The sequence below is a fragment of the Mustelus asterias genome, chromosome 14 (assembly GCF_964213995.1).
Source record: "Mustelus asterias chromosome 14, sMusAst1.hap1.1, whole genome shotgun sequence".
Classification (NCBI taxonomy): Eukaryota; Metazoa; Chordata; class Chondrichthyes; order Carcharhiniformes; family Triakidae; genus Mustelus; species Mustelus asterias.
The window spans coordinates 25,070,616-25,083,576 of NC_135814.1; the positions used below are offsets into that span (position 1 = coordinate 25,070,616).

General features: G+C 39.2%; 1 protein-coding gene across 5 annotated transcripts in view; it reads left to right on the top strand.

Moving 5' to 3' along the window:
* The window catches only part of gtdc1 (glycosyltransferase-like domain containing 1), a 302,215-nt gene that overhangs the window by 254,799 nt on the left and 34,455 nt on the right, over positions 1 to 12,961 (top strand). For 2 of the 5 annotated variants that reach the window (XM_078228009.1, XM_078228012.1), the window contains exons 8-9: positions 1,617 to 1,687; positions 4,987 to 5,078. In XM_078228009.1, coding sequence (XP_078084135.1) covers positions 1,617 to 1,687; positions 4,987 to 5,078 — 163 coding nt within the window. Of the gene's footprint in view, positions 1 to 1,616; positions 1,688 to 4,986; positions 5,079 to 5,387; positions 5,683 to 6,481; positions 6,845 to 12,961 lie in introns of those variants that run through there. The other 3 variants (XM_078228007.1, XM_078228013.1, XM_078228008.1) reach the window with 3 other exon arrangements.

Sequence of the window (12,961 nt, forward strand, 5' to 3'; positions counted from 1 at the left end):
GTATTCTGCTATTTGTGGGATTTTGCCCTATGCAAATTGTCTGCTGCATTTCATGCATTACAACAGTTGCTACACTTTAAAGGTACTTCATTAGCTGTAAAGTGCATTGGGGCATCTTAAAGGTTATGAAGTTGCTATATAAATAAATGCAAATTTTATCGTCCACCTTCATCAATCCATGGGCTTTTAAAACCCAAGCTCAGCACCGTTTTACTTGATTTATCTCATCATCCTTGCTTATCGTTTCAGCCTTGTTGGTGTCATGCCATTTGGGTCTTGGGTCTTAATTGTTGAAGGTACTTGATGAGAGATTAATGAGCAGCAATGCCACAGGTCAGAATCAAGGCACTCCCTGCTAAGTTCACAGTCTGAGCTGTGTGTAGCAGAATATTGTTGTTTGTGAGCCATGGCCTCTCCCATCAAGAAAGAAACTTGTACCGGGTAGTGCTGAATGCCCCTGACAGCTGCTGTTAACATTTACATGCATCAGGCCAAACAACGAAGGGTAAATGGTATGCAGGTTACATTCATATTTACGGAGTTATAGAGCAAAACACTCCAAAGCATAGTTTAGGAGATCCTATTCATGACATGCTCACAAAATCCTGATGGGAGTTTGTGGGAATTCCTTTTGTGTTTGCATACCAATTTATCTCCTGAAGGACAACTAAGTGGGGAATCATATTTATTTTAATTAATTGTTTTCTTAACATTTTGGGACCCAAGCTACAAAAGACCAAATACACATTACATTTTAGCAGGGTGACCCATCATTTCCAGATCATTGTGAGCATCACTGTGAAACAGGATCCGGGTAATCTGAATGCACCCTAAAATACAAAAAGGCAACATGACCACAGTATGTCAAAATATATTCAGAAAATGCTGGAAAATCTCATCAGGTCTAACTGCATCTGTAGAGAGAGAATAGAGCCAACGTTTTGAGTCTGGATAACTCTTCATCAGAGCCCCGAAGAGTCATCCAGGCTCGAAACGTTGGCTCAATTCTCTCTCCACAGATGCTGTCAGACCGGCTGAGATTTTCCAGCATCTTCTGTTTATGTTTCAGATTACAGCATCCGCAGTATTTTGCTTTTGTCAAAGTATATTATTGTCCGCAGTTGGACTCTTGATCTGTCTCTGACTCTTCTTTCAATAGTTGGCTGCAAATATATATGACTTCAATACAGAACCTGAACGCAGTTCCTGTTTGTAAGGACTCCTGTCTCTCGGCTAGGTTGCGCCTACCAAAATAGCCACGTTATTGCTGAGGAACAATTGGTTTCCCACAATAACTGACCACTTCTCCGTAACCAAAAAACACAAGCAGAGTTTTTTTAAGATCATGTACCCCAACACAATCCATGTGTAGCTAAAATGCAACTATCTTAAACTTCAAATTAGTACCAATCTAGAATAAGAGAGTGAAGATACCAATTGAGCTCAGAATTGTGCGATAATCATGCCAGCAAGACCTTACTGATCACTTTACATACTGCTGTATTTCTTAGTACTGGAAGCATATGGAGTTCCTTGTAATATGTAATTTTAATAGTGTATTTTTGTTTTCTGTTCTAATTTTTATATTAACCTATTGAAGTGCTTTATTTTACTAGGTTGGAAGCAGTTCACTGTGGTTGCTACCCATTGTGCCCTAAAGCCTTAGTTTATCCAGAGATCTTTCCAGGTAAATTACATGCATGAACATTTTTGAACATATGAAATTGACAAACTTGAAACACACAACTATTCCATCAAGCCTGCCCCACATCATGACAGATGGAGCACTATAACTAATACTTCTTTTCCCTCACTCCCAACACCCTAAACACAGCCATGTAATCTTTTGAAAGAGATAAGCAAACAGAGAGAAAAAAAACCAGGGCTGACAACGATGACTTGCATTTATATAGCATCCTTAACATCCCAAACTGTCCCAAGGCACTTGACAAGAGCGCTATCAAAGATTTGACACCGAGACACATGAGATATTAGGATATCTGTCAAAAAATTAATTAAAGAGGTAGGTTTTGAGTCGTAATATTAAGCAGGAAACAGATGAAAATTTATAAGAGGAAATTCCAGAGCTTAGGGACTAGACAGCTGACCGTTTGACCAGCAATGGTTGAGTGATTATAATCAGAGATGTCCAGGCCGCCTGAATTGAAATCCAGAGATCTCAGGGAGTTGCAGGACTGGAGGTAGTACAGAGATAGACATGGGTAAAGACGAAGATTTAAAAACAAGGATGAAAAACCTGAAGCATTGTTGGGCTGGGAACCAATGTAAGTCAGCAAGCACAGGGGCGAGGCATGAATGCATAACGAAAAAAAAGTCTAGAAAATCCTCCACGGTTCCCTCAGACATTCAAAATCAGTCCAATGGATCGAATGTTATCAGCGAAGGTGCCTTCTAAATGATGCGATCCCTGTCGCAGTCAAGTTTCAGGCCACTTGAAGATGTCACCAATCGCACCAAACGCAATGTGTTTTAGAGGCTCAAGTTTCTAAATAGAAATTGTGACTGTAAAGCACATTTTACAGAGCTAAATCGTAAAAAGAATATGAAACATGTATAAATGTTGGAAAGCTGAGAATGTGAGGAATCCTTGTCTTATAAAGCAAATATATGAACTAAATTAAGCCAATAAAGGGCTAACAAAGATAACTACTGAATGAAACAAAGTTTATTTTCAGTGCGTAAATATTGTTCATCAGAACAGCCCCAAGAGCCCAAAGAACCTGCCAGTTATTCATTTCATATCTTAGTTTGTGCAATTGCAAGCCATTATTACCTATTAGGAGCAAACCCTTAAAGTAACCATTTTTGAATCTTTCTGATAAATAACTACTGTGTTGATTGTGCCAATATACATCGCTCCTCTTGTAGGGAAAAGCCTATAAAATTGACCTATAAAATTAATGCTTGTATGAAAGAGAGAATTTAAAATTATGTAGGATCCATAGCACAGAAAAATGCCTTTCAGTCCAACCAGTCTGTGTTTTTTATGTGCCACATAAGCCACCAACCCTACTTCACTTAAGTTTCAACTGCATCTCCTTTTCCTTTCTGTGTCATGTAGTTATCCGAAATTCCCTTACAGGCATCTATGCCAAGCTGTACTCCATGAAATTCCACATTCTAAACACTCACTGGTTAAAGAAGTTTCCACTTGATTTGTTATTGAATTTATTAAATACCTCATTGGATTTATTGAATTCTTTATTAAATTTATACGTTACAGACAATTTTGCTATGTGCCAGGATATTTGTTTAAACAGCTTTTGCATTGTAGAAACCTTGTGCCTCTGTAGAATAGGCTACCCTTTGTAAGGAAAAAATGCTGTTTTACCAGTGAGCTGGATATTGCCAGAATCTTCCACCTCGTTTCTATTGGCAAGTTGGTACTGGATTTAATCCAATGTATACTATGCTGCAACACAGGCTTCGTGGCAGAACATTGCCAAATTGTGCACTCCAGTCTTCACCACAAAACTGTCATCCCTTTAAGAGCCTAGTTTAATGCCAGCATGAATTCAAAGGCACAATGGCAAACTATGGCTAAACTCGAAGCCAGCATCCTTATTCTGCTTGGCATTTTGAGGCACCAGTGAGTTAATGTCTGTTTTGAAGATGGCACCTTACTAAAGCCTGCCCAGTATATACACACACACTGTGGAGACTACTGTGTTGCTTTCTGAAGAGTTTTAACAACACCAGGTTAAAGTCCAACAGGTTTATTTGGTAGCAAATGCAATTAGCTTTCGTAGCGCTAGTCCTTCGTCAGATGGAGTGGATATCTGCTCTCAAACAGGGCATACAGAGACACAAAATCAAGTTACAGAATACTGATTAGAATGCGAATCTCTACAGCCAACCAGGTCTTAAAGATACAGACAATGTGGGTGGAGGGAACATTAAGCACAGGTTAAAGAGATATGTATTGTCTCCGGATGGGTGAGCACCGCTCGACGGTCGCCGGGCAGGACTGTTCTCTTCCTGTGGGGGGGCGGTTTGGCGGTCGCGGGCGTTCGGCCTCTGATCTTCGGGTAAGCGTTCTCCAAGCGGCCTTCACGACACACGAGAGCGCAGAGTTGCTGAGCAGAAACTGATAGCCAACTTCCGCACACATGAGGACGGCCTAAACCGGGATCTTGGGTTTATGTCACACTAGCAGTAACCCCCACAGCTTGCCTCCTGGACTTGCACAATTTCAGTGGCTGTCCTGTCTGGAGACAATACACATCTCTTTAACCTGTGCTTAATGCTTCCTCCACTCACATTGTCTGTATCTTTAAGACCTGGTTGGCTGTAGAGATTCACATTCTAATCAGTATTCTGTAACTTGATTTTGTGTCTCTGTATGCCCTGTTTGAGAGCAGATATCCACTCCATCTGACGAAGGAGCAGTGCTCCAAAAGCTAATGGCATTTGCTACCAAATAAACCTGTTGGACTTTAACCTGGTGTTGTTAAAACTCTTACTGTGTTTACCCCAGTCCAACGCCAGCATCTCCACATCATTGCTTTCTGAAGACATGGGCCATAAAGTTCATCGGAGCTGCTCCCGTTCCATCAACACCACATTGCTGGATGTGAAATAATGGCGGCTGAGTGAGAGCAATTCCAAGAAGTTGCCCTTCTCTGGTTTTGACAGAACCTTCCCTAGGTGTGGCACAGTTGTAGAATTCTGTGTAATTTGAGAGGTGACAGGAGAACAAATGAAGGATAGCATTGAAATAAAGGAAGCTTCATTTTCAAGCAAGGGTATGGATGGTTCACCATGAGGTTAGCGTTGCGAAGTGTACAACGTCTTTCCATAACATCCATCTGACCTAATACCACAGCTTTGCTCTGTTTGTTTGCTTCAGATTCTCATGGAAAACTGAACAATATACAAGTATTAATTAGTAAAATAACTTAATGTTTACATCCATATCTTCCCCAAGGCATGCTTCACAAATATATCCATCTGATTTACTTACAGATATGTACCTCTACTCTACACCTCAACAGCTGTTTAAAAGGCTTCAAAATTTCTGCAAAAGACCAGATCTTGCAAGAAGGAATGTTATTAAGGTAGTTTATTTAATCAACAAAAAAACTTGATAATCATTTGTTTATCAAAAGTTGCATTTACAAGCTGCTGCCCGTTACATTGCAGGCTGAATTACCAATGCAATGAACATCTGAGCTGTTTCTTCCATCTTTATTTTGTAATTGCATAAATTAGAACTAAGCCAAAACATTTACAATACTAATTGAAAACTGCCACTGTTCAAAAAAAGTTTTGTGTTTATTGAGCATTGCTAATTGAATTCAAAAAATTAAACCTCAAAACTTTAAAAGAAAGGTTTAGATACTATGCATTCTGTTTATTTAAATTAGGATGAACAGGAAAACCAACGCTTCTGGTGCTGCATGAACAGGAATTGACTGATTCCACTGAACTACATTAGTGACAACAAATGTTGAGACACTGGTGTGTTTAGGTGGTTTGAATTTGCATGGTGTGTCAAATCCATTGGACAATTTCAAGATTTTTTTTAAAAAATGGCTGTGAACATATCTATCTCTTTCCAGATGTTTAGCTAACCTAAGATTAAGCCAAACTTGTTATCAATGCCAAACACCTAGCAGGTTAACCTTTAAATGGATCAGTTGTTTTGCCTTGAAAGTTAGGTGTCTGAAAGTTAGGTTCAATAAAAAAAACATACCATGCCAGAGGGCAAGTGACAAGAAATTTGAGGAGTATTTCTCTAATTCATTGCCAAATTAAAGTACATGGGTGATTTATTTAAGTGCACGCTCTCATAAGTTTTTTTGAACGATCCTGCACAGGCAACATCTTAAAGGGACCAACCAGCCTGTGCGTGGCCCGTGTGGGACTTTAGTGTTATCGTGCAGCTGTGCAGGGAGTGCTGTATGTCTGGTAAATTTGGGAAAAAACTTTTTTTTTCAAATTTTTATGTCAATAATGATTTGTTCTTGAGAATGATTGATGGACATTACTATTTAAAAGCGAAGCCAACACTAAAATTAGATTCTAAGGAGACTGTAGAAATCTTGCATATAGCCAATCAGAGCAAAATGAAACTTCAGCATCAGTGATGTATTGTTTCTAAAAATATATTTATCTTCCTCCTAAAATAAAGATAGACGGCTGGCTAAACAATGAATGAACGAATTGTGAACCTTCATTCAAATGGTAGATGCAGATATTCAAATGCAGAACCTTTCTACAATGCTTTAGAAATGAGAAAATTCTTCTGAATTATTTTAATTAAAATAATATGGATAGAAATATGTACCCAAATATTGTTACATGAACATACACACAGACATATGATTTAGGAGCAACAATAGGCCACTTGGCCCATTGAGCCTACTCTGCCATTTAATAAGATCATGGCTGACCTGACTGTAACCTCAACTCCACATTCCCATCTACTCCCAATAACTTTCATCCCTTTGCTTTTCAGGAATCTATCCACCTTTGCCTTAAAAATATTCAAAGACTCTGCTCCCACCGCCTTTTAAGGAAGAGAGTTCCAAAGGCTCGTAACCCTCAAAGAAAAACAATGTCTCCTCATTGCCATTTTATATAAGTGGCACCTTATTTTTAAACAGTGAGGATATTGAAGTCAAACCACCTATTCCAGATATTGGTCCAGGAAACGTCCTCTGAACAGCTTCCAACTCATTTACATCCTTCCTTAAATGAGGAGACTAATACTGTACACTGTAGTCCAGATGCAGTGTCACCAATGTCCTGTATAACTGAAGCATAACCTCCTTACTTTTGTATTCAATTCCCTTTGCAATAAACAATAACATTCTATTAGCTTTCTTAATTACTTGCTGTACCTGCATACTAAAGCTTTGCGATTCATGTACTAGGATACCAAACTCTCCACCTCTCAGAGCTCTGCAATCTCTCACCATTTTGCTATGCTTTTTTAAAAAGATTCTTTCTGCCAAACTGGACAGTGTCACATTTCTCCACATTATACTTTATTTGCCAAATCTTGCAAATAAAGGATATTTATTTAACCTATCTCTCTCCCTTTGTCACTTTCTTATGATCTTACTTACTTTGCTACCTATCTTTATATCAACAGAAAATTTAGCAAAACCGTCCCTTTGGTCCCTTCATCCAAATTCCACAAAGTTAAGTCCCCAGCACCAATCCCTGTGGCACGTCACTCATTACATCTTGCCAAATAGAAATTGACCCATTTATGTCTATTCTCCGTATCCTGTTAGCGAGCCAAGATTCAGTCTATGCCAATATGTTACACCTTACACCATAAGCTTTATTTTTCACAATATCATTTGATGTGGCACCTTATCAAATGCCTTCTAGAAATCTGATTACCGTATGTCTATTGGACCTCCTTTATCCACAGCACAGGTTACTTCTTCAAAGAACTCCATTAAATTGGTTGAACAAGATTTCCCCTTCACAAAACCATGTTGACTCAGCATAATTGCCATGAATTTTACCAAAATGCCCTGTTGTAACATCTTTAATAATACCATAGAGTCCTTACAGTGCAGAAAGAGGCCATTCAGCCCATCGAGTCAGCACTGACTCTCTGAAAGAGCATCCCACCCACGCCCTCCCCTCACCCTATCTCCATAACTCCGTGCATTTACCATGGCTAATACCTCTAATCTACGCATCTTTGGCACGAAGGGGTAATTTAGCATGGGCAATCCACCTAACTTACATATCTTTGGACTGTGGGAGGGAACCGGAGCACCCAGAGGAAACCCACACAGACACCGGGAGAATGTGCAAACTTCATACAGACAGTGACCCAAAGCCAGAATTGAACCTGGGTCCCTGGTGCTGTACCTTCCAACGTTTCCCCTTTAACAGATGTTATGCTAACTGGCCTGTAGTTTCCTGTTTTCTGTCTAGTTTAGTTTAAAGTTAAAGTTTATTTATTAGTGTCACAAGTAGGCTCACGTTAACGCTTCAATGAAGTTACCGTGAAAAAATGTCTCTCTTGAATAAAGTTGCATTTGCTATTATCAATCTAATGGAACTTTCCTCAAATCTAGGGAATTATGGAAAATTAAAGCCAGTGCATCAACTATCTCACTAGCTACTTATTTTAAGACCCTACAATAAAATCCATCAGGAGACTTGTCAGCCCACAGCTCCAACACTCTTCTCAGTACCACTTCCCTGATGATTGTAATTTTCCTGAATTCCTCCATTCCATTTCTTGATTTACAGTTATTTCTGGGATTGTAATCTCTATAGTGAAGAGCGATACAAATTACCTGTTTAATTCATCTGCCATCTTTTATCTCCCATTATTAATTCCCCAGACTCACTTTCCAAAGGACTAACGCTCACTTTGTCAACTATTTTCTTCTTTAAACATTTACAAAAACTCTTACTACATCTTTATATTTCTAGCTAGCTTTCTCTCCTCTATTTTTCCCTCCTTATTAATTTTTAGTCATTCTTTGCTGGAGTTTATATTATTTCCAAACTTCTGACCTGCCACCCATCTTTGTGCAATTATATGCTTTTAAGTTTGACACTATCTTCAACTTTTTTAGTTAAGCACAGATGATGGGTCCACCCCTTGGAAATGTCCTTTCTCGTTGGAATGTATCCACTCTATGTATTTCGAAACATTCCCTTAAATATCTGCCACTGCATCTCTATTAACTTATCCCTTGATCTAATTTGTTGATTTACTTTAGGTAGCTCTACTTTCTACTCATAATTGCCCTTTTTAAATTTAAAATATTAGTCTTGGGCCCGCTCTTCACTTCCTCAAACTGAAAGTTAAATTCCATTATATTATGATTGTTGCTACCTAGGTGTGCTACCACTATGAGGTTATTAATTAATCCTATCTCATTGTGCAAACCAGATCTAGTGCAGCCGACTCTCTGTTTTGCGCCAGAATGTTCCATTCTAAGAAACTATCGTGAAAATATTCTATAAATTCCTTATTGAGGCTACCTTTGGCCACCTGATTTTTCCAGTCTACACGTACATTAAAATCCCACATGATTATCAGAGTACCTTTCTGACAAGTTTCCATTATTTCTTCTTTTATACCCTGTCCTATCATGTGGTTATTGTTCTGAGGTCTGTACACTACTCCCACAAGAAATTTATTGTATTCATCATTTCTCATCTCTGCCCAAACTGTTTTTGTATAACTGGTTTATAACTGGTTTCCTGAACTGAAGTCATCCCTCTCCATTGTGGTAATACCATCATTAATTAACAGAGCCACCCCTCCATCTTGTCCTAGCTTCTTGTCATTTTTAAATATCGTGTATCCTTCAATATTCCAGTCCCAATCCTGTAGCCATGCCTCTGTAATGGTTATCAGATCATATTTATTTACTTCTCTTTGCCCATCAATTCATTTGTTTTGTCTTAAATGCTATGTGCATTCAGATACAGAGCCTTTAGTTTTGTTCTTTTATTATTTTTGTAACCTCTAGCCTTATCTGCTGACTTATTCTTAGATTTGTACTCACTGTCCCTTCCTGCCACAGTCTGTTTATCATTTCCCATGTTAATATCTTTCTCACTTGCCTTGACTCTGCACTTTGATTTACCACATCTTCCCAAATTTGATTCCTTACCCCGACTGTTTAGTTTAAAACCCTCACCATTTCCCCAGTTATTAAACTTGCTGGAACACTGGTCTGGATGCGGTTCAGGTTCCCAACGGTACAAGTTCACAATGATACAGCTCCAACATTTCCCAGTACTGGTGCGAGTGCCCCATGAACCAGAACACATTTCTCCCACACCAGTCTTTGAGTCACCTCTTTAATCTTATTTACCCATTGTCAATTTGCACATGGTTCACTTAATACTTCTCAGATTATTACCTTTTGAGGTTCAGTTTCTTAATTTAGTGTCCATCTCCTCATACTCTCGATGTAGAGCCTCTTTTCTAGTCTTACCTATGTTGCTGATACCTACGTGGAGCACGGCCACAGGATCCTCCCCCTCCCACTACAAGTTCCTCACCAGCCCTGAGCAGACATGTTGGACCCTGGCACCAGGCAGGCAACACAACCATCTGGACTCATGCTCCCGACTGCAGAGAACAGTTTCAATCCCCCTGACTATGCTGTCTCCTGTCACTTCCACATTCCCCCCTTACTCCCTCCACTTAAATGGCTTCCTTCATCAAGGTACCATGGTCAGTCCATTCATCAACATTACAACTCTTCTCCTCATCCTCACAGATTGCAAGCACCTTGTATCTGTTGGAGAGACTGAGGGACTGAAGCAGCTTCATCACCCTATGCAGGTTCCCCTTCCCTGCCTGACTCTCAGTCGCATCCTCCTGTCCCTGACCAGGGCCAACTCTAGAGCTCTGCCTAACCTAAACGGAGTGACTGCCTCCTGGAACACAGTGTCCAGGTAACTCTCCCACTCTCTAATGCCCACTCAGTGTCCGCAATTCAGACTCCTGTTCTGCAACTCAGAGCCCAAGATACTTAAGCTGTAGACACTTTCTGCAGATATGGTTAAATGCAATCAACTAATGCTTGTATAAAAGGATACCTGCATGCACTAGGATAGCTTGTAGATTTCTTGTTGGTTGAAACCTTTCAATGATTATTTAAGTTATGCCTACAGATTATATGCATAAGGATAATAAAGCTAATGTAAATTTATAGTATCAGAACTGCTTGTGTGTAGATACAACTGTAAGCATACATTGCTTCCTTTATTCTGCACAATCATATGGAATTTATTATTTTGTGAGATGTGAGCATCGTTGGCAAGGCCAGGATTTGTTGCCTACTTCCAATTGTCCTTGAACTGAGTGGCTTGCTCAACCATTTCAAAGGGCAGCTAAGAAACAACTACATTACTGTGGATCTGGAGTCACATGTATGCCAGACCAGGTTGGCCGATTTCCTTCCCTAAAGGACATTAATAAATCACGGGTTTTATGAGAATTGATAGTTTATGGTTGCCAATACTAAGACCACCTTTCAATTCCAGATTTTAGTAATTGAATTTAAATTCCAGCAGCTGCCATGTCCAGTGACATTACCGCTAAACCGCTATTTTCCCTGAATTCTTTTAAGTTTTTATGTATTTATAAGACACAATAGAGTTTCATAAAACAATTCCAAAATTCAATTGGATTCCCAATGGGAAGCATGTGTTTCTTGGCTAAAGTCAAACCATAACGTGAAAAGGCCAAGGGAACTAGAAACTTAACTGGCTTACACTGCAGTGCTTTTCTGAAAATCGTTTGGTATTTTATTAACTAAAGCAACGGCAGCATTAATTCATTGATAGCTTTTTACTGGACCGGTTTACCATCGCTGTAATTTCAGTAGCTATTTAAATGAAACTTTAACATAAAAAGAATCCCATTAGTTTAACTCTGCAAAATGGTAAACCCCTGTCAATTAGGTCAAAAATGTGCAAAACAAAAACGCAATTTAACACACAATTTCAAAGTCATTATCTTTCAATGTCTATTAACTTGGCAATGGTTCAGATGCCAGCTCATAATACTTCAGAATGCTGAGTGCACAGTTCTGTTCCTCATCATTCCTGCATACTGCACATTCCTCTGGTTAGGTCTGAGCTTTAAAGGGAAACTGTTGCCAACTCTCCAGCTGCATCCAGTATTTGAACCTTTTCTAATTCATTAATGTGTGCTCTTATATTTTTGCAGTTGTTACTTCCCTGAATGAATGATGAGGCCAATTGTCTCTTACAGCATTTCCGTGAATAGGTGCCCCCTTTCTGTATCTATAGATCATTTTAGGGAGTGTTAAATTCTGGCGGTGAAACGTAAATGTGATTGACAAGAATGTCACCACATGCTGAATGTACAGTATTTATCATGGCCTGGAAACATTTTCAAGCAGTGACTGGAGGTTGGTCATATGGGGATTGGGTGGTGCAGTGGGTTAGCACACTGTCCTTTCATCTCTGGGACCTGGATTTGAATCAAACCCAGATTGATGGGATGAAAATCCCTCTCAATCGTTCCTATGTAAATTTAGTTTAGGCAGTTTTAACACGAACCTTCGTGAACAGCAGCGAGCAACATAAAACTACAAAAAAAAAGACAGTAGCTAATGCAAAGGATCACACACTGCTGGGCCATGATTCAGAGAATAAGGGTGTTTTGTTCTGTTTGTCTCTGGTGTCGCTGCATATAGCACTGGAAAATATTTTATAATCATGGGCAACTGTCTAGATTCACACTTGAAGAATGACCGCTTGAGTTTTGGAAAAGGAACGCTAGAGAGTGCGGGAGGAAAGGAAAATAAACTGATTTGTTGCAAACACTCTTTTAGTAATGGTTGTGGGCTAGATATATCTCCGAAAATTCCACCTAGAATTTTTGTCATTTATTTGTCCTGTCAAGTTTCCAATTTTGCCCAATCACAGAAATCTGATCAGAATGAGGAAATACTTCAAACTATTAACTCCTTAAGCCCTATCCTGCCAACTGCAGATTTCTACTCTGTATTCAAATTGTTTTTCAGCCGATAATGGTTAATAAAGTATAAGGGAATCAAACATAGATGAGAAAAACTGTAATAATTGGCCAGACTTGCAATCAGATGCTGCCCAATGTATTCCCTGTGATGTGTAAAGCAAATGGTTGCTGACATGCAGAAACATGTTGTAGTTTTAAAAATTCATAATTCTGACAATATAATGGAAATTAGCATTTTGGGAAAATTAACACCAAGTCTAAAACCAAGTGCAAAGTGGTAATCTTGATTTGAAAGTGGTGCCCTGACCACCATAGCCTCAATAGAACAGAAAATTCTTGTAATCTTGAGTGCTATGACAATGAAGGCATCTTGATCTACTGATACAACCTTTTGCTCTTTGTTAGTGGGTTTAAGCTCCACAGCAGAGACCAAATTTTAACATCCAGACCTGCCCACTGCAGAGGAGGCCATTAGCTGGTTAG